The sequence below is a fragment of the Scyliorhinus torazame genome, chromosome 14, assembly GCF_047496885.1.
Source record: "Scyliorhinus torazame isolate Kashiwa2021f chromosome 14, sScyTor2.1, whole genome shotgun sequence".
In the NCBI taxonomy this organism is placed as follows: Eukaryota; Metazoa; Chordata; class Chondrichthyes; order Carcharhiniformes; family Scyliorhinidae; genus Scyliorhinus; species Scyliorhinus torazame.
In genome coordinates this window covers 79,084,012-79,106,329 of record NC_092720.1, presented here as the reverse complement: position 1 = coordinate 79,106,329, position 22,318 = coordinate 79,084,012, and the positions used below count along the sequence as shown (strand labels likewise).

The window sequence follows — 22,318 nt, the reverse complement described above, 5'->3', positions numbered from 1 at the left end:
CGTGAATTGATGGGGACCAATGGGTGGTTGATTAGTCAATGGCATTAGCAAAGGGTGGGGAGAGTTTCAATTGCATTCCTTGTCACTTAGATCCATTGGTGCAATAAAAGTGAGCTTTGCAGTAATAAGAATATCCTAGATGACAATATGTGCAGCTCGAGTGTATTGTCCTCGTCACCCTCTTTCCCTTCTTCTTCCTTATCCTCTGAATCATCTGAGGGGGATCTGAGCTCTTCACCTTGTTCATCCTGCAGGTCCAAGCTTCGCTGCAGTGCAGTGTTGTGCAGAACACAGCAAACCTCTACCACCCTAAAGACTGGGCTAGTGCATTCAGAAGGTGGTCTTGGCACCTGAAGTGTTTATTCAACATGACATGGCCTGTTGAATCACATATCTGTTAGTGGTGTAGCATTCATCATTGCATTATTGAACTTCAGTGTTTGGGTTTCTTTCTAATTGGTGCTGTGAGTTAAATTAAATTAATATTTTCAATTTTAAGCAGTAGGGAAGTGGAGGCAATATGGATCAGCAAAGACAGATGATGAGCACGTAGAATGGTGTACAATAGGATATAGTTCGTGGAATTTTACATGAATGAATTTTATGGAGAGGAAAGGAAACGTATCAGGAGGCAGTGGAGTAATTGTGTTTGGAAATTGCAAATTATGGATGGAGGCTGATTATTGTTATGGAGATACAAGTCTTTGTAAATGCAGGGATATAGGATCAGAATCTTACCTTGAGATCAAATAGGAACCCCTCCCATTTCATTGCTAGGCTGAACTGAACTGAAGAAGCAGAATATTTTAAAGGGGACAAAGATGATTAATATCTTTGATTTTAGGAATTACATATCATCTGGCAACACAGGTTGTAGATGACTCAAGAAATGATCAACTGGGTGTCCTCATCATATGTGTGAAAGCTGACTCAATAAAGTTCTGAGAATGATGGTGACAAAAGGAGAGGGCCTAGGATGGCTCCTCCAATGACAGTAGAAAGAATGGCTACAATTGGACAGGAACCATAAAACGCAGCCAAGCTGATCAATAGAGGAGTGACAAACAGAGTGGGAGTGGTATGTTGATAATATCAATGACTGCAGAGAGATCAAGGGGACTAGAAATGGCTTCATTTATTGGGCTGTGTTCAAACTAAACAACAAGCTTTTCTGTATTTTAAAAATTCACTGCACTTGGTTTTTCTGTTTATAAATGAATTTGCCTGATAATATTCGGTAACTATATACTGGACATTGCATTCTGTGTTTCTTTCTTTGCAGTATGGATAATGGTCTTTAACTGCAGTTGTTGTTTAATGGTGTAGGTTACTTTTGAAAATGCTATCTATTGTTAACAGCGTTTCTTTATTTACCTGTCACCCAAAAAAAGGCCGAGCAGAAAAGAATGAAAGAAAAGTTGCAAGAACAAGATCTTTTTTTGGATGCCGCAAGAGCAAGTATTTCAGCAGAACTGCAAAGTGCAGTAAATGAGAAGCAACAGCTAAAAACTGAGTTGTGAGTATTAAATCTTTCATTGATCTATCCAGCCATAAGCCAAGGAACAATTTGAAAATTATAGTCCATTTTCATTATTTACCACCCTATAAAGGAAGTCTTAAAGGAGGAAGAGAGGTGAAAAGGTTCAGTGAGGCAATTCCAAAGCTTGAGGTCTACAATGGTTGAGTAATTAAAATTGAGGATGCTGAAGAGGACAGACTTAGATAAGCACTGGTAACATGGAAGGTTGTAGAGCTGGAGAGGATTACAAAGTTAGGGAAAGATTTGAAAACAAGAAAGAGTTTTACAATTAAGACATTGCTTGACTAGGGGGACCAATGTAGGTCAATGTAAAGGGGTGATCCAAACTCACTGGCCTCAGCCTCTCACAACAGTTCAGCAATGATTGATTTAATCAACCACACTCTCACCTCCACCTTTTGTCCCAGTCCTGAATAAAACCATAGCCTGAATTTTTCGGATGACGGGGTTTCCCTTCCTGCCATCCGATCAGTTGGCAGAGAACACATCTTTGCCAACCCTGACTGCCCTACAGCCATTTCACACTTGAATGAGTGCCAAGTGGCTGCAGGTGGGGCTTCTGCCCCTCACTTGGGAGAAAATCCTGTCTTGGAGAGCTTCTGGCCGATCCAATTGGCCAGCAGCTCTCCAGTCCTTGCATTAGCTGTTTTCATTAGATTGGGGTTTCAGGGGATGAGGCCGGGTTGGGGAGCTCCGGATGTCTCTGGACCTTAAGAGGGGGCTGCCCAACTTCAGAAGGAGGCTTCAAACAATCACCAGTGCTTGGTGGATTGCTGTTCAATCTCTTTAAGCTTGAATGCATCTCCAGTACCCTGCTTTGATGCTAACTACGATGTTTATAAACATTTGCTATGATTTACAGCTCCTCACCATGTCAAAAGCAACTAATACTTTCGGCTGTGAAAAAGAGGAAGTGAAAGCACTTATTACTCTCTCGAGTAATAAAAATGTCAATCACTGGCTAATGTAATGAATTGCTGTGTGACGTTGAATGGAAGATTTGCATTTCAAAGGCTGTTAAGGGGTTTGAAGCAGATTGAAATATACTTGGCTTTCAGCTGCTACTTTAAACACTTGTCTGAGGCAGCAGATTTTAGGGAAGGGTAATTGAAAATTAAGTGATGTTTCACTCTACTGCCTGGACTGCTCTTCAGTTTTCAGGTAGGGCTCTCTGGCGAGGGCTCTCTGATGAGGGAGTTCTGTAAGAGAGGATCAGGTTACACTCATGCATGGGTGCTGTGGTGGGGGCGGAGGGAAAGGTTGCCCTTACTTGTCAGTTGGTGGGAGGGGTCACCTTCCGATGGACGTTTGAGGGTACCTCAGTTATGCATCGACTCCTTTGACCCACCGCAGGGTCCACTGTGTCAGGGCCAGCCTTGAGCAAACTTACACAAAATCCCATCTGGAGGATTTCCTGCTGTGTGTGTGGGGGGGGGGGGGGCGGGGAGGGTCAGTGCATAATGGGGGGATCTCAACAATGCATAAAGGAAGCACTGCAACGGGTTTGGGATCCTTTTTGCCTCGACGCTCCATTCTCTGCCCAATCGGGAATTCCGATACTGGCGTCGGACAATGGAGGATCTACCACTATGTCACTATGCTTCCATCAGTATATATTTTTTCACATAATCATACATTACAAATGTTTTCATTTGTTACATTTTTCATTATAACTCCTCAGAGAAACTTTAAGATTAGAGCGTACTGAGTTACAGCTGAAATTTGAAACAGTAGAGGAAAAGGCAACAACACAAAAGATGCTTCTTGAGTCTGCAATTGCCCACCTGAAAGAGGATTTAAAGACTGCTGTTAATAAATATGAACAGATAAAACAGGAAAAGGAAAGCCTACTGAACCAGGTAAATACCTTCTTGACCATAAATTTGGTGTCAACAGAAGGTCAGATGGAAGCAGCTTTCCATGCTGTTCAGCCATGCATGTCATTTTTAACAGAATCTATCAATATTATACACCATTCATTTTACAATTATCTGTATCATACTTGAGAAAATTGAATATAATATTTAAAAATGTTGCTTCTTGAGTTCAATATGAAACAGGTTTTGCTGTTCAGAATTGCTGACTCCCCCCAAAACTGAAATTTGCTGCATCTGTATTTGTATTGATTTTGGGATATATAAACTGTTATTTTACATAAGTAGCTCATAAAATTAATCAATTTAATTTGCTAATTTTACTGTTTTTCTTCAGCTTTTCCCAACATTGTTGTCTTATGCAAATGACTTGATGAACGATAAGCGACAGTGCCCTTTTCAGTCTGAGACCTGCAGCTTTTTCTTTCTGTTACATTGAGGCGGCATAGCCCAGCTATACCAATTAACCTTGTTTATGGTAAATTGCTCATTGCAATTCCCAATGCATCTTACAATTTTGAAGTACATTGTATATAAGTTTAGGATCACTTTGTACTGGCTAAAAATGCTGATTCAATTTATTTTCAATTAGGTGACTTACAGAAAATAGAAAATACAGGTGATAATTTATTATGTACACAACTGAGGTTTATCACAGGTCTGTTGTTGTCTCAGCTCCTTCTCAAAAAAGCTTTTGCAATAACACAATCGCTTGCTGTAACATATGAGCTGCAGTTTATAGAGTTTTGTGCATTCCAAACATATGTCAATCAAATGCCAGATCTTGCCTCCGGTGGTGGCAATGTGCTGAACAGTCGCACGAAAGGTGATTCCCCCCTAGAAACTGCAACTTTGGACTTTTAACTCAAAAATCGACCACTAAACCAACAAAACAAAACCCACTCCCACCCCAGAATGAACTAGCACCCGAGGAAATGCCCTCAAGCGAGCAGAAAAGCCAAAAAGGCAGCATAAAAAGCAAGAGCCAGGAAAAGAAAGCCCAAACTGCAGAAATGAGGAACGAAGCAGAGCAGGTTGTGTGGCGGATCAAGAGGGAGCGACAACACAAACACCAGCCCATCACCGACAGGACAGTTGATGGAACTCCAAACGCAAGATCTCCTGAAACATAGGGACACCATGTAGGAGGCCATAGTGATCGCGATGGCCCCCTTCAAGGAGGCTCTGGAGAGGACGAAACGGCGATTGAGGCCGACTAAGCGACAGTCTGGGAACTGGAAAAAGCAGCCACTGATCAGAGTGATCCGATCGCCTCGCTCGAGATAGAAGTGGCAAGGTTTTCTTTTCTCTTTTTTATAAGTTTAGAGTACCCAATTCATTTTTTCCAATTAAGGGGCAATTTAGTGTGGCCAATCCACCTATCCTGCACATTTTTGGGTTGTGGGGGTGAAACCCACGCAAACACGGGGAGAATGTGCAAACTCCACATGGACAGTGACCCAGAGCCGGGATCGAACCTGGGACCTCGGCGCCGCGAGGCAGCAGGGCTAACTCACTGCACCACCATGCTGCCAGAAGTGGCAAGGTTAGTGGCGGCCCAGGGAACACTCAAGGGGAAGGTAGAAAACCAAGATTACTCATCAAATTTTATCAAACTTCCTTGAAACAAATTTTTAGCTGGAAGAGGATATCAGCCTTCACCTAGCTGAAGTGACTTTGACACTGATTCAACTGGGAGAGGAGTGTTTTGATCCATTGAAGTACAAACAACTGGGTTAATTTTAACTCCTAAAAACGGGTTATTTGGTTGGGTGGAATATTAAAATGTTAAACATCTGGAACAGGAACTGTACATACCATAAACCTGCCACTTTTGCCTTTAATGGAGGCAGTCTGTGTAGCAAACGATCAACCTACTCTTGCAGCAGGTTGGTTGTTGAAATCGTTTAAGGAGGCTGCCTATCTTCATTTTAACAGGATTCCTATTTCCAACTAGCTGGGTTTCCTGTACCTCAAGACCCAATAGGTAAAAGGTAGTGAGAAGGGCCAGATCGATCAGTTGAGTTATTTTGTACAGCACTGCTGTAAACTAACAGTCTGTAAACAATCCCCTCAACTCCATGATCTCCCCCAACCCTCTTTCCCTCTGCCCCCATCCACATCATTGATCACACTACCGTTCATGAACCACTGCCAGCACTGCTACCCAGTTAAGCCTGCCAATCAAGCTGGTTTCCAGACGGGAACCTATTTCAAATTAAAAAGCCCGCACATTGTAAAGTTTAAACTCTCCCGCTCCCAAACCTGATTCCAGTGACTGTTGGGGCCAAAAAACCTGCTCAATGTTTCAGTGATTTTTTGTTAGTAAATTTGAAATAGACCTATATAAATTTCACAATTTTATCATGCATCTAGCCAAATTACCAAGGATTCAGTGAATAATAAACTTTCCAATTCCATTTTATCTATAGGATCCTAATGTTCAAATTGCTAAACATTATATAAATGTATATTATGAATTCAAGTGGTCAAATGAAAAATATAATATAGAAAAAGCATGATGCTGTTGACATCCTGTGACATTTTTACTTTACGGTTAGATATGGGACTGGGACTAGCTTAATGGTAAAAAACTGGGCGGCATGGACTGGTTGGGCCGAAGGGCCTGTTTCCATGCTGTAAACTTCTATGATTCTATGATTCTATATATTTAAAAATGCAGTGAGTGACCTGTTGTAAATTGCATGTATTTTTTATAATTGTAGCATTTGACATTTTTCAACTTGTATCTATCTGCCTGTAAGATATTGATAATGATGAATGATCTTAACAATTTAATAATATGTTAGAGGTGGTGCTATGAGCTTAACGTGCCACCTACTGTTGCATATCTGTCAAACAGCTGAACTCGGGGTGAAATTTAATTTGGACATGGGCACAAAATGGACAATATTGCATTTTCTGTCAGCTATATGCTCCTCTGGATGTTCAAATTGAATATTGAGCAGGGTATAAAGGGCAGCAGATGTGATTATGTGCTCCTGGCTAAGTCAAATTTCAATTGACTTTTGTCAATTCTAACTATTTAACATTCACCACAAGGTGGCATTACAGCAGTATATTTACTGGAGTTCAGCTAGCTTGTTAAATGTAAATAAGGCACTCCAATTGTACTCCTGTTGCAGGGGCCCATAGAGATCATGCCTTTGTGTTCCTCACTGCTCCTGTTTAAGCCAAATAGCATTTGTTTCTGTGCCTGTTTTATTTGCTAGCTCATTGTTTAGCAACTGCTTCTGCAGGAAAAGCCTAATTTCCCCCATTTTTTGCTAGCTGGCCTATGAGCCAATCTGCTGGCTTTGCCATGGGGTGTTTACCTGCCAATCCATCTGTTCATCTCACTAGTCCAACTTCCTCCTTTCTTCCCCTGCTACACTATTGTGCTCTCTACATCCAACTAGACCCAAACCTCTATCTTATTTGTCTGATGTGTTCACTCGAGTGCCTCACTGGTCTTACAGTCACGCAGCTCTTCCCTGCTCCACTTGAGGGAATGCCACAAGCCGCACTGCAACAAGAATTCCCACCACCATCTTCATTGGATAGGGTTGTGCAATAAATGCAGCTTTTTCAAGATTTACATTGTGAGAATAGAAATGGAATTAATTGCAGCTATTCATAATTGCATTATTGTAATTATAAATGTATCTAATCATGTAGTAGCAATTACTTGCCACTGGCCGTAACTAGGAGTATCCTAACTCATGTATAAGCCTGATTAGTATATTGGAGCAGAACATTTTGTTGCACCAAGTATCTCTCCACTTCTTGAATTCATGGAAGTCAAAGGAGTATCTTGGTTTCAAATGATTGCTTCACGTATCTTATGTATTATAGTTTGGGGTAAGTATGGTAGAAAATAAACTTTGTAAGCTAATTTAAGTTTTGCTTATTCTTTCTAATAAGTACATCTGGTTTGGTAGTTCATGACTAAGAAATCCTACTGAATTGCAGCTCAGAACTTCAACTCGTGTTTTTTTGTTTGTTTTAATAAGTTGTGTCTTTTATATTCCACTTTGCAAAAGTCACCCATTAGTTGTTTTCTTGGCAGACGAACAACATCATTGATAAAACCACAGAGGAGAAGAACCAATTTGAGAAACAAATGACTGAAAACCAGGTGAAGTAGTATTTGATCACTTATATCAATCTTGTGTCTTCAAATATACGGGGCGGGATTCTCCTTTGGTTGATGCTGGAATTGGGAAATGCGATTGGGCGGAGAATTGGTTTTGACACCAAAATCATGTCGAGTGCTGGGTTCACGCCAGACCACAATTCTCCGGTGCCTCGACAGCGGCGTCAATGCATTCCAGAATATACTTACAGTAAACGCTGTTGGCATATAATTAGCGGGCCTGACCCGATATTCTTTCGGGCTTCTGTGATTCTCCGCCTCCACTGGGACGAATTCACGACGGCAAGGTCTACTCGTGAAACTGGTGCCGTGGCTGCTGAGGAGGAGAGAGGGGGTACAGAAAGTGTCCAACATCGTCATAGTTTGCTGACAATTGTACAGCTGGCCAGTGGGGGGGGGGGGGGGGGGGTTGGTCAAGAGGTGGGCTTTGCACGCCGCTGACTGCCCATTGTGAACTTGGGGGCCACAGGTTGTATGAGTCTCCCCCCAGGACACCCCCCTAAGCGCCCTCTGGTCCCAGCCAACCCATCAGCGGGATGGGCGTGCTCCAGTGCAACCAGTGCCACCTTATTGGCTGGGATGTTTGTGTGGGGAGTGAAGTGTATATATGCAGTTGCAGCTTGTCAACCTCCCGAGTGTCAGTCATGGACCCGGCAAATCCAGCACCATTTCTCATTGGAATCAATGGTGTACCGCATGGCTCCGCCACAGTTGCTGAATCGGTTCAGGTGTGGCGCTAGTTTTGCTGTTGTGGAAGTCCACAAATCCTGTCCCGGCGTCAACACTTAGTCTCAGGAATGGAGTATCCAGCCGGCCATCTTTTCACCATCTGTACCAAATATACCATCTGTGAACAAAGAATGCTAATGATGAATGTAGTGTTGAGATTTTGTGTAAAATTGGACAGAGTTGTAGAAATAAAAATCATTACGAACATTTCAGAAGTGACCTATTGGGGAGATGGTAGTGTAGTAGTAATGTGGCTGGACTAGTAATTCAGAGGCCCAGGATAATGCCCTACAGACAAGAGTTCAAAACTCACCAAGGCAGCTGGTGAATTTTAAATTCAATTAATAAAATATGGAATTGAAAGCTTGTCTCAGTAGTGATGACCATGAAGCTATCATTGATTGGTGTAAAAACCTATCTAGTTCCCTGATATCCTTTAGGACAGGAAATCTGGCATCCTTGCATGGTCTGGTCCACATGCGACTCCAGATATGCCCTCTAAAATGGGCTAGGAAGCCGCTCTGTTCAAGGGCATTTAGGAATGGACAACAAATAGATGTATTATCCAATGCTCATTTTGTTTTTATGGCTTTGTGGGGGGAGGGACCTCGGGCCCCCTCATTGGTCTCCCCCTGGGTACCCTCCTGGTGTTTCCTTGGATCCCTCCCCTGGCAGGTAACATAGTGAATAATTGTTCTTGTTGCTGTGACTGCTTTTTTATTTGTAATACTGTAGTGATGGCTGATAGCAGGGAAGTGTGGATCAAAGTGGACAAAGTCTAACATAGGTCGAATGACTTCCAAAAGGTTGGAAGTCCCCTCTAAAGCAGTAAAAGCACACTCTCAGAAGTCCTGTGAACAAACCTTTCACAAATGGAGGCCAGCATCTATGTAGTTTCACTGTTTAAAGGCTTTCAATCCTGTCAGTTTTATTGATTAATGATTGCCCACTATGCTTACACATTGATGCCTTCGGCAAGGTCCACACAACTTGAGAAACCCGTATGCTGGCTGTTAAGTCAAAATTCTAGGTTCATTAATTAATTATATAGTTAAATATTTAAATGACTGATCCGCATCTCCACAGAGGTTTCCTATTCACCTGGGAATGAGCCCTGGTAAAAGCTGGCAGTGAACAGGATCATGCCAATATTTAACCTCAGCGACCACACCTGAACCCACCTCCATTCAACAGTTCCCCTGCTCTGAAAGCTGAATGTCCATGGGTGTCATACTCTAGGTTTTGGAGCATGTTAAGGATCTGCCAAAACCTGCATCTGTGAAAGGGAACTCTTAGTCACTGGGACAGGTGGCTGCATATGGGTATCTGAGAATAAGGCAGGGCAAAGAATGAGAAGTGGGAATGCCTTGAGGAGAGTCCCCACTTCCATTTGCCCTTTCTCCATCTTTCACCTTAAAATTCAAAAGCACTTCCCTGCTAGCCAAGAACTGAAGAGCATTTGGCTGACCTTCAGTGAGGTGTTAAAAAGAAAGCCAAAATGAGGCGTACCTCTATTCTGGTTAATGTAATAGACTGAGTGGGCCATTGATCATGGAAAGTATTCACTAGGTTACTTGCCACGATTGATCATGACACAGATAACTACTCTTTCCATGGAGATGGACATCAGTACAAATGCCTAAGTTATCATGGGACTCACGCAAGAAATGGACCTCCAATCTCTCTTCTAGGATTCATTTTGTCCCTGTAAATGTTGACAGAACTACACACATTTCCCCTTGTTATTCCAAAAGTGTTCTTTTTTTGAATGAACCCTGAAGCTCAGTTACAGTCCAACTGCGCAGTAGTTGGAGAGCCTTGTCCCCTCCGATGGGGGCTCTCCACTCCTGGTGTCATGTGATATGTAGTTCACCATACCACAACCTAGCTATGTTCACTGCCTGTCTCTTTCTTACTTTCCCCAGTGACCACTTACTCTGATTTGATTTGTGGCTGTGGGGTAACTACATCTTGAAACATTTGATCCAAGAAATAGCCAACCACCGATATGCCCATCAGTGAATCCAGCTGCTGCTTGAGTTCACAGACTCTGTGTGATTTGGAGCAGCTGAAGGCAGAATTATTGTATGATATATCTTGATTGTAGTAATTATGATGATTTTGAAGATTTAAAGTCAGTTGAGAGGTTGAGTTCTCCTGGATGTGAAATTAAGAGTTGAGGTACTTTGGTGATTAGTTAAAAAAATAAGCATTTGTGTGGTAAATTATTTTGATAGATATTGAAAGGTTAACTATTTTATGCAGTTTAAGATGGGTGCATTGACTGCTGCCTTGAATAAACAAGAGGAAGAAAATGGACATCTTGTAGAGCGTCTCTCAGCAATAGAACATCAGCAGGTAGGCAATAGAATCCTCAAAGCAATCTTTATTGTCGAACAGATTTTGCAACTGAACCGGTTAGGTTTTTGTCTTCTATGTCATAAATTTTAATATTGTTTTCTCTTCCTATACTTTGTTTTCACCCATGCTATTAAGGTTAAAAAGAAACACTTCTGGAAACTTGGAAGGAAGGGTTTCCCTTTGGTTCCTGCCAAATTTAATGACAGGATCTGATTGAATTTTTTAAATTTTTCAGACACAGCCCACCATATTGAGAGGCTAGCTAGCAGTCAACGGGCTATATATATATATGATACTAGACCACATTTGGGCAGCGGAGAGGAGGGAGAGAGAAATTGGGAGGGGCTGGGGCCAGGACTTGGTTTGCAGGCTGGGCAGTGATCAGGGATGTATTTGAGACCGAGATAGCAGTGGCTGGAGTGGATGCAAAGATTGAAAGGACCCAGGTGGAAGATAAGATGGGCCAGAAAAGTGTGTGTGTGTATGTGGGGGTCGGGGGGCGGAGGGGTGGGGGGGGGTCAGAAGTCTCTGGGAGAGATTGAAAGGTTTGGGGGGCTGTTTATTGGTAGGTGTAGCTGGGGTGTATATGGAAGAGAGAGAGGGGAGGTACTGGAAAGAGTGGAGTGGGGGATGAAGTTGGTTGGTGGAAAAATGTTGGCCCCCAGCTTTGGGGGCAATCGAACCACAGATGAAGGGGCACAGCTTACGTTGGTGAGCCAGGGAGTCTCCTGCTATTCCTGACCCACAATAAATGCTGGGAGTAACTCACCTGCTAGATCCAGTACTCCTCACTTTCTTTCAGCTGTGGAGTATTCCAAGGTCCAGGAAGCACAACTGGCCAGCATAAAATTTAAAATTGAACTAAACTGTGAAACACATTAAAATATATATTTCGTAAATTTAGAGTACCCAATTCATTTTTTCCAATTAAGGGCAATTTAGCGTGGCCAATTCACCGAGCCTGCACATCTTTTGGGTTGTGGGGCGAAACCCACGCAAACACGGGGAGAATGTGCAAACTCCACACGGAAGGTGACCCAGAACCGGGATCGTACCTGGGACCTTGGCGCCATGAGGCAGCAATGTTAACCATGGGCCACCGTGCTGCCCTACATTAAAATATTTAAATGATTGCCTGGAAAACAGTAGGTTTCCCACTTTCACCATCCTGCCTCTGCTAAACCCAGAGGTGGGCATTTACCAGTTGTGTTGTATTCGGTTTGAGATTTTAAAAGCTTTACATCCCACTTAACCAAAACGCATCCGTTTTTGGCTATTAAAGTTTCCCATTAAAATCCTTACATTTTTCTTTCTTTAAATGTTTTCCAATTAAGGGATAATTTAGCGTGGCCAATCCACCTACCTGTACATCTTTGGATTGTGGGGGTGAGACCCGAAGACACGGGGAGAAGATGCAAAATCCACATGGACAGTGACCTGGGGCTGGGATCAAACCCGGGTCCTCGGCGACGTGAGACAGCAGTGCTAACCACTGCACCACCGTGCCACCCCAATCCTTCCATTTTTCTAATGGTTTTATTTAACTAATTTTCAAATTCGAATTATTTACTTTTGCTTTATTTTCCACATTTGTTTTTAGCCACATTATCTGTAATTAACCCAGTCTGCTTCAGTCCACCTGACCTGAATCTCTTATCGCTTTTTAAAAAAAATGTTTTTATTGGTGTTTTTCAATTTTACAGTGTGGAACTTTTGTGTCGATATTTACAATTCATACAGTTTCTTATTTACATACATCTTTCTTGGTATATCTTCTTCCTCACTTCCTGTCCCCTCTTTGGAATCCCCTTCTTCTGCCCTGCGTGTTCTATTGCTGAGCTCCTATCCCTTTTCCCCACCTTTCTGCGTTCTTTGTTGCAGGCCTTGTGTGTTCGGGGAAAGGGGGGGGAAGGGGAGGGGTAGGTGCGTTGCATCCTACCCCCTCTCCTCCCCCTTCCATGCTTCTTATTGTGGCCCCCCCTGGGTTTCCTCCTCATCTCCTTCCCCCTTCCTACCTCCTTGTAGTGTGTGCTCTTGTCTGCTCTCCCCTGTCTCTCCCTCTTTCCCTCGTCGCTGTTGACCTCGAACAGGTTTTGGAACAGGCCAATGAATTGCCCCCACGCTTTCTGGAAGCCCTCTTCCAATCTTTGGATGGTGTACTTGATCTTCTACAGATAGAGAAAATCCGCCAGGTCTGCAAGCCAGTCGGCAGCTGTGGGTGGTGCTGCTGATCACCAGCTATACAGGATTCTCTGGCGTGTGATCAGGGATGCAAAAGCAAGGGCAACGGCCCCCTTCCCCATGTGTAGTTCTGGCTGTTCCGAAACCCTGAAGACTTCCACTCTCGGGCACAGCTCCATCCTCACCCCCACAACCTTGGACATTGCCTTGAAGAAGGCTGTCCCAACCCACTTCTGTCCCCAGTTCGTCCTCCCATTTTCGTCTGGCTTCACAGATGTTCCTGCAATTCCCTCCTTTACTGTCCGTAAGTTCCTCCAATAGTCTGTCTCTCGAGGGCACTGGGGTGTCCTACTATCTCCTTGCGGAGAAAGTGCTTGATTTGGAGGTGCTTGAGTTCCTGTCCGATCTGTAGTTCCAGGTCTTCCGTCAATTCGCTCAGTTTCGCTAGTCTGTCCCCCATGTAAAGGCCCCTAAATGTTAGCGTCCCCCCATCTTGTCTCCATTTTTTAACGGTGGTGTCGAGCATGGCTGATGGGAATTTGTGGTTTCCGCAGATGGCGGACATCTGTTAGCCTGAAATATTGCCTCATCAGATTCCATGTCCTTAGTATGGCTACCACCACCTGGCAGGATGTTTATTTTGTCAGGGGGGGTGTGGGAGCGCTGCCGTGGCGAGGACTCGGTGAGTCATTCCCTTGCAGGAAAACTCCTCCATCCTCACCCACGTGGGTTCACGTATCCATCCCCTCACTCTCTCCGCTGTAGCTGCCCCAGTGGTAGTATTGTAGATTCGGTAGTGCCAGACTGCCCATAACTTTCCTCCTTTGCAGTGTTGATTTGGGGATTCTTGGATTCTTACCCCACCCCACACAAACACAATGATCATTTTATCTATGCTGTGGAAGAAGGCCTTGGGGATGAAGATCGGATTGGATCTAAACAGGAAGAGGAACCTTGGCAGTACGGTCATTTTGACTGTCTGCAGCCTCCCTGCCAGGAAGAGCGGGCGCGCATCCCACCTCAGTAGGTCGTTTTTAACATCCTCTGCCCGACTGATCAGATTCCACTTGTGGTCCCGTGCCCAGTCATGGGCTATTTGCATCCCCAGGTAGCAGAATTTGTTTTGGGCTAGTTTGAATGGGAGTCCCTCCAGCCCTCCCCCATTTGGGTTCACCGTGAAGGCCTCGCTCTTGCACAGATTGAATTTGTAGCCTGAGAGGGAGGGAGGGGGGGTGAGGGTGGAGGGAGGGAGGGGGGGGGGGGAGAGAGAGAGAGAGAAGAGAATCATTGTTACTTTGATCAGCCACCTGATTTCACAGTTCGCTGACTACCCTGGAGAAAGCCCGTCTGGTCCTCTGCGATTATGAAATTCAACGTGGGCAAGTGCGAGGTCTTGCACTTTGGAAAAAAGAATAGAGGCATGGACTATTTTCTAAACGGTGACAAAATTCATAATGCTGAAGTGCAAAGGGACTTGGGAGTCCTAGTCCAGGATTCTCTAAAGGTAAACTTGCAGGTTGAGTCCGTAATTAAGAAAGCAAATGCAATGCTGTCATTTATCTCAAGAGGCTTGGAATATAAAAGCAGGGATGTACTTCTGAAGCTTTATAAAGCATTAGTTAGGCCCCATTTAGAATACTGTGAGCAATTTTGGGCCCTACACCTCAGGAAGGACATACTGGCACTGGAGCGGGTCCAGCGGAGATTCACACGGATGATGCCAGGAATGGTAGGCTTAACATACGATGAACGTCTGAGGATCCTGGGATTATATTCATTGGAGTTTAGGAGGTTGAGGGGAGATCTAATAGAAACTTACAAGATAATGAATGGCTTAGATAGGGTGGACGTAGGGAAGTTGTTTCCATTAGCAGGGGAGACTAGGACCCGGGGGCACAGCCTTAGAATAAAAGGAGTCACTTTAGAACAGAGATGAGGAGAAATTTCTTCAGCCAGAGAGTGGTGGGTCTGTGGAATTCATTGCCACAGAGGGCGGTGGAGGCCGGGACGTTGAGTGTCTTTAAGACAGAAGTTGATAAATTCTTGATTTCTCGAGGAATTAAGGGCTATGGCGAGAGCACGGGTAAATGGAGTTGAAATCAGCCATGATTGAATGGTGGAGTGGACTCGATGGGCCGAATGGCCTTACTTCCGCTCCTATGTCTTATGGTCTTATGGACCACCTCTGGCACGCAGCTCTCCAGTCGCTTGGCCAGGACTTTCGCGAGTATCTTGGCGTCAACATTAAGCAGCAAAATGGGTCAGTACGATCCACATTCCGTCAGTTTTTGTCTTTTTGGGGTATCAGCGATATTGTGGCCTATGTTAGCATAGGAGGCAATGTGCCCCTCGCTAGCGAGTCTGCAAACATATCTCTTCGGTGTAGGGCCAGGGCTGGTGCAAATTTTTTATAGAAGTCCACTGGAAACCCATCAGGCCCTGGTGCCTTCTCCGCCTGCATGGAGCTGATGCTCTCCATGATTTCTCCCAGACCTGTTGGTGCTTCCAGTTCCCCTGCCTGTCCTCCCCCACAATTGGCATGTCCAGTCCATCAAGGAACCGTTCCATCACCGCACCTCTGTTGAGGGGCTCGGAGGTGCTCTTATCCTTTCTGTGTGTGCTCAAATACCAAACCTTTCTGATCACCCCGGTCTGAATTTCTTCACCTCTGTAAATGTAGCCATACATTGAGTCCTAGCTGCTTAATTTCTCCATTCTCCTAGATCCAACACTACCCCAACCATGTTTCCATTCCTGGCCAAACACAGTCAGATTCTTTATATTTGGTACTTAAACATAAGACTGAACTTTATACAAACTTTAGAATGAGAGTTAAAAGAATAAAGGATCGGACAGGAGAAGGACGTAGAAGTGCAAGAAAAAAGATGAAATTGTGGAGACGGACAGAAAGAAAAACAGTGACAGAAGAGATGAAACAATGGGGAGGACAGGTTTACAGAATGAGCTGAGCGTGAAGAATGAAAAAACTCTAAGACAAACAGATGCAAAGGTGATGACAAAGTCTCCCTGAACTATATGAAGAACAACAGTAAAAAAGGGAAATAGACAGACGAACAGCAGAGAATGAGAAGAGGGCTAATTGTCAGGCGGAAAACTGACTGGATCAGAACCGCCACCTATTTTATAGCCCACCCGATTTTACTTTCTTTGAAATGGAAAGTAAAATTGGATGAGGTGCAATTGGATGAGGGTGATCCTCAACTGTCTGTTTCCCAACAGATTGGTTAGGTTTAAATAATTTCCAACAACTAGAAAGTAGGAAATGAGGGACAGTTACATAGAGAGAGAAGCATCGACATTTTATTTTCCTTTATGTCTGTGACAATAACACAAAATATTAAGCCTAATATATACCATTTGTGTATCTAATTATGCTGTCATGTATGAAAATTGGGATGGGGTTAATAACTTCTTTTCTGAACATTTAAAATTACACCAGTCACTTTTTAAAAACTGTCCTTTTCCTCCGCAGCATGCACAGGAGCAGGTAGAGCACATCCTTGTTGAAATAACAGAGAGTAAAAGCAAATTGGCATATGACAAGGGAAGGCTACAGGTATTATCCAATTTTTAAAATATATATTTTTATTGGTTTTGTAATTATTTACAAGAACATGTCGATAATACACAGTAGCACTAATATAGATATACAGCCAAACTGAAAAGAGGAAAAAAACACAAACAAGGTCTACAAACTTAGTATGAGCACAACGAGGAAAGAAAAAGTAACCAGAAAAATAAATCCATGTGGGGCAAATGGTCAGTTATGTCTCCCTGAGAGAGAACAGAGCCCCCGGAGGTCAGGCGGCACGACCATATAGTTGCACACTTTGCTGCCTCCTGGTACTGAAAGTACCAGCGGTCGGCCGGGCGTTTTGTTCTTGCTGCTGTAGTCGCCTCATGTGCCCTCGTCCTTTATCTCTTCTGGTTCCCCTTTCCTGCTTGCCCTGTGTTTCTCTTGGCATACTCCCCCCACCCCCATTTTTCCCCTACACCCTTCCTCTCTTTCTTCTATTGTCCGTTTTGTTTCCAGATCTTGGAACGTGCTGGTGAATAGCCGCCACGTGTTGTGGAAGCCTTCCTCTGATCCCCGAATGAGTCTTCGCCGGGCAATAAGGGAGGCAAGGGTTAGGGCGTCTGACCCTCTCCCCATGAAGAGCTCTGGCTGCTCCAATTCCCTTAATACTGCCATTAGCGGGCACAGTTCCACCCTCACCCCCACACCTTGGCCATAGTCTCAAAAAAGTCTGTCCAATACCCGACAAGTCTGGGACAGGACCAGAACATGTGGGTGTGGTTTGCCGGTCTTCCCTGGGACCGTTCACATGTGTCCTCCACTTCTGGCAAGAACCTGCTCATTCGTGTTCTAGTTAAGTGCACCCTGTGCACAACCTTTAGCTGCGTTAAGCTCAGCCCGGCGCATGAGGAGATGGAGTTTACCCTATTCGGTGCTTCGATCCCGAGTCCTCTCTCTATGCCTAACTCGTCCTCCCACTTCTCCTGTGTCTCGTAAAGAGGGGAATGTAACTCGTCTAGTAGCCGTCTATACATGTCAGCGTAGTTACCGTTCCCCAGTTTGCCTGCAGTCAGGAGTCTGTCCATTAGGGAGTATCCTGCTAACTGGGGGAACATCGCTGCCTCCTTTCGGACAAAGTTTCTAACTTGCATGTATCAAAGCTCGTTTCCTTTTGGAGCTTGTCTGCAAATTCCTCCAGGGTCACTAATCTGCCATCCACATAGAGGTCCCCTACCATTAGTAACCCTTTGTCCTGTCTCCACCTTTTAAAGGAGGCATCCATCGTCTCGGGGTGAATTTATGGTTCTTGCAGATTGGAGCCATGATGGACATGGCAGTCAGACCAAAGTAGTGTCGCAGTTGGTTCCACGTTCTCAGAGGGGCCACTACCAGTGGATCCATGACTATCTGGCTGGGGGAAATGGGAGTGGGGTCGTGGCCAGTGCTCAGAGGGATTTGCCTGTCCAGGCATTCTCCTTCACCCTCTGACCACTCCCCTCCCCCATTTACTTTAAAAAAATATATTTTTATGAGGGTATTTGCAATTTTTATGATAATAATAACAGCGACATAAACATGGCTCAATAAACATTTCCACCCCCATCACAATCTTCACACCACCCAACAATAAAACAACAGTCTGGGCCCCCCCACCACTTTTGGAATTCTGCTTCTGCTGACATTTTAATTTTCCCCGAGAAAGTCGATGAACGGCTGCCACCTCCGGGTGCACTCTAGCATTGACCCTCTTACGGCAAACTTTATTTTCTCGAGACTGTGAAACCCAGCCATGTCACTAACCCAGGTCTCTTCACTCGGGGACTTCGAGTCCCTCCACATTAATAAGATTCGTCTCTGGGCTACCAGGGAGGCAAAGGCCAAGACGTCAGTCTCTTTCATCCCCTGAACTCCCGGCTCTTCCGACACTCCAAAGATCGCCACCTCCGGACTCTGCACCACCCATGTTTTGAGTACTGTGGACATCGCCTTAACGAAACCCTGCCAAAACCCTCTGAGCTCCGGGCATGCCCAAAACATGTGGACATGATTTGCTGGACTTGCACCTCGCACACCTGTCCTCTACCCCGAAAATCTTGCTCACCCGGGTCACCGTCACATGTGCCCAGTGGCCTACCTTGAATGTTAACAGGCTAAGCCTGGCACATGATGAGGATGTGTTAATCCTGCTTAGGGCATCCGCCCACAGACCCGCCTCTATCTCTCCCCCTAGCTCATCTCCCCACTTGCCCTTTAGCTCCTCAACCTGAATTTCCTCCGATTCCATAAGTTCTTGGTGGATGTCTGATACCTTCCCCTCTCCCACCGATGTTCTGGAGAATACTCTGTCCTGTATCCCCCGTGGCGGCAGCAGCAGGAAGGCCGGAACCTGCCTTCTCTAAAAGTCTTGTACCTGCAGATACCTAAACCCATTTCCAGCTGGCAATTCAAATTTATCCTCCAAGGCTGCAAGCTGGGGAAGCTCCCGTCTATAAATAAATCCCCCATCCTCCTAATTCCTGCCCTTTGCCATCTCCGGAACCCACCATCCAGCCTACCCGGTACAAACCACGGGCAGCACGTTAGCATGGTGGTTAGCACAATTGCTTCACAGCTCCAGGGTCCAGGTTCGATTCCCCGCTGGGTCACTGTCTGTGCGGAGACTGCACATTCTCCCCGTGTGTGCGTGGGTTTCCTCCGGGTGCTCGGATTTCCTCCCACAGTCCAAAGATGTGCAGGTTAGGTGGATTGGCCAAGCTAAATTGCCCTTAGTGTCCCAAATTGCCCCTAGTGCTGGGTGGGGTTACTGGGTTATGGAGTAATGGGGTTAGGGTGGAGGTGTGGACTTGGGCAGGGTGCTCTTTCCAAGAGCCGGTGCAGACTCGATGGGCCGAATGGCCGCCTCCTGCCCTGTAAATTCTATGATTCTATGAAACCGATGGTTATTATAAACCGGGGTCCAAACCGATGCTCCCTCCACTCTCTTGTATCTCCTCTACTGTCCCCAGATTCTCAGAGCCGCCACCACCACCAGACTTGTAGAGTATTGGGCCGGCGAGAACGGGAGAGGTGCTGTTATCAGTGCTCCCAAACTTGTGTCTTTACATGACGCCGCCTTCATTCGCTCCCACACCGACACCTCCCCCACTACCCACTTTCTAATCATGGTTTTATTTGCCGCCCAGTAGTAATTACAAAAGTTTGGCAGCGCCAACACACCCTCCACCCGACTGCGCTCCCGCAACACTTTCTTCACTCGCGGGGTGAAGATGGGGAGGCACTGAAAGACAAACAGAAATCTGGGGAGGGCCGTCACTTTCAAGGTCTGTACCCCGCAAGTGATAACTGGAGCATGTCCCATCTTTTAAAGTCCTCTTTCATTTGTTCGATAAGCCGGGATAGGTTTAGTTTGTGCAGTGCCTCCCATTCTCGGACCACCTGGATTCCCAAATATTGAAAGCTCCTTCCTACCATTCTAAATGGCAGCTCTCCCAGTCTCTTCTCCTGCCCTCTCGCCTGGATTATGAACATCTCCTTTTCCCCATGTTCAATTTATACCCCAAAAAATTACCAAATTCCCCTAGGATCCGCATAACTTCCCCCATCCCCTCCAACGGGTCCCAGATATACAAGGGCTAGTCATCTGTGTAGAGCGAAACACGGTGCTCCACTCCCTGCCCTCGAACCAGCCCTTTGCAGTACCTAGAGGCTCTTAACGCCATGGCCAGTGGCTCTATGGCCAGAGCAAACAGTAGCAGGGAAAGGGGACACCCTTGCTTTGTCCTTCGGTGTTGTTTAAAATAAGCCAACCTCAACCGGTTTGTACGCACACTAGCTACTGGTGCCTGATCGAGCAGCCGCACCCAGTCAGTGAAGCCCTCGCCAAACCAAACCTTCCCAGCACCTCCCACGGGTAATCCCACTCCACCCGATCAAAAGCCTTCTCCACATCCATCACGACCACCACCTCCATCTCCCCTCCTTCTGAGGGCATCATAATAACATTTAGGAGCCTTCGAACATTGGCCGTGAGTTGCCTGACCTTTACAAACCCCGTCTGGCCTTCGCCTATCACCCCCGGGACACAATCCTCTATCCTTGTGGCCTATATCTTAGCCAACGGTTTGGCATCCACATTCAGTGGAGAAATTGGCCTGTATGACCCGCATTGCTCCGGATCCTTCTCCCGTTTCAGGATCAATGAAATCGAGGCCTGCGACATTGTTGGGGGGGACTCCCTTCTCTCTTGCTTCATTAAATGCCCACACCAGCAGTGGGCTCAATATCTCCAAAAACGTCTTATAAAATTCCATCGGGTAGCTGTCCGGCCCCAGGGCCTTGCTAGATTGCATGCCCTCCAACCCCTCCATTATTTCTTCAATTTCAATTGGGGCTCCCAGCCCTTCCACCAGATCCTCATCCACCCTCGGGAACCCCAACTGACCCAGAACTGCCTCATCCCCTCCACCCTAGCCAGGGGTTCCGACTCGTATAATTTACTGTATGATGCTCGATCAATAACTCCTGAGACGAGATTGGACACAATTGAAGGCTTTATTGCACTAGATGTTTCCCCCAGCAGAGCAGGTACAGAATGCAGCTGCTGGGGAGACACAGGCTCTTATACTCCGCTTTACCTGCAGTCTCAGGTACCTCCCACACCAATGGTCTTACAGCATTATTCAGGGTACCGTAATACCCCTAATACCGACTACCACATTCACCCCCTGTTAAAAAAAGAGTCCGGCGGGGGTGGTGGTCTTGCGTTACACAGTGGTAGAGGTGTAGGTTATGGTGGTACCCGGTATACATTAGCACAGTGTTTTGCCTCGTTACATGTCGCAACTATTTACAGTAATTATTTACAGTCAGAGTGAAGCAATTAGTTGATCGGGGGCCCTGGTCGTCCTCTGTGATCGTCGTAGCTTCGGCGGTGATGCAGGTGCCGGTTCGGGCATCCATGGCTCCGGGAGCGTGGCTTCGGCTTCTTCAGCAGCTTCATCACCCCTAGATGGGACCAGTGGAAGGACCAATCCACCTGGAAAGGGGGCGGCTGTGGGATGCGCCAGTGGGAGGGAGGATGGGGTCGGTAGTGGAGCTGTGGGTGTGGATCCAGCGGGCGGTAGGTCCTGTAGGGAGACCGTATCCTGTCGGCCGTCGGGGTATGCCACGTAGGCGTATTGAGGGTCAGCGTGCAGGAGGTGGACCCTCTCGACCAATGGGTCCGACTTGTGCGCCCACACGTGTTTGCGGAGCAGGATGGGTCCTGGAGCTGCCAGCCAGGCTGGGAGCGAGGTCCCGGAGGAGGACTTCCTAGGGAAGACTAGACGTTCATGAGGGGTTTGGTTGGTCGTGGTACACAGTAGTGATCGGATGGAGTGGAGAGCATCCAGGAGGACCTCCTGTCAGCGGGAGACTGGGAAATTCCTGGACCGTAGGGCCAGTAGGACGGTCTTCCAGACCGTTCCGTTCTCCCTCTCCACCTGCCCGTTTCCCTGGGGGTTGTACCTGGTCGCCCTGCTCGAGGCAGTGCCCTTGCTGAGCAGGAATTGACGCAGTTCGTCGCTCATGAAGGAGGACGCCCCTATCGCTGTGTAGGTCTGCGGGGAAACCAAACAGAGTGAAGATACTGTGGAGGGCTTTTATGACGGTGGCTGCGGTCATGTCGGGGCAGGGGATGTCGAATGGGAACCGGGAGTACTTGTCAATCACGTTCAGGAAGTACATGTTGCGGTCGGTGGAGGGGAGAGGCCCTTTGAAGTCCATACTGAGTCGTTCAAAGGGACGGGAACCCTTTATCAGGTGTGCTTTCTCTGGCCTGTAGAAGTGCGGCTAGCACTCCGCGCAGATTTGGTGGCGGTCCTGACCTCCTCGATGGAGTAGGGCAGGTTTCGGGCCTTAATGAAATGGAAGAATCGAGTGACCCCCGGGTGGCAGAGGTC

The 22,318-nt window shown here is 46.1% G+C and overlaps 1 protein-coding gene across 5 annotated transcripts in view; it reads left to right on the top strand.

Moving 5' to 3' along the window:
- Nucleotides 1–22,318, top strand: part of LOC140389833 (coiled-coil domain-containing protein 150-like) — a 183,269-nt gene that overhangs the window by 63,404 nt on the left and 97,547 nt on the right. For all 5 annotated transcript variants that reach the window (XR_011934489.1, XR_011934487.1, XR_011934486.1 and 2 more), the window contains exons 10-14: nt 1,392–1,516; nt 3,222–3,399; nt 7,484–7,552; nt 10,565–10,657; nt 16,335–16,418. Coding sequence is in view for 2 of the 5 variants with exons in the window: in XM_072474402.1 (XP_072330503.1) it covers nt 1,392–1,516; nt 3,222–3,399; nt 7,484–7,552; nt 10,565–10,657; nt 16,335–16,418 (549 nt within the window). In the remaining 3 variants the exon portion in view is untranslated. The remainder of the gene's footprint in view (nt 1–1,391; nt 1,517–3,221; nt 3,400–7,483; nt 7,553–10,564; nt 10,658–16,334; nt 16,419–22,318) is intronic.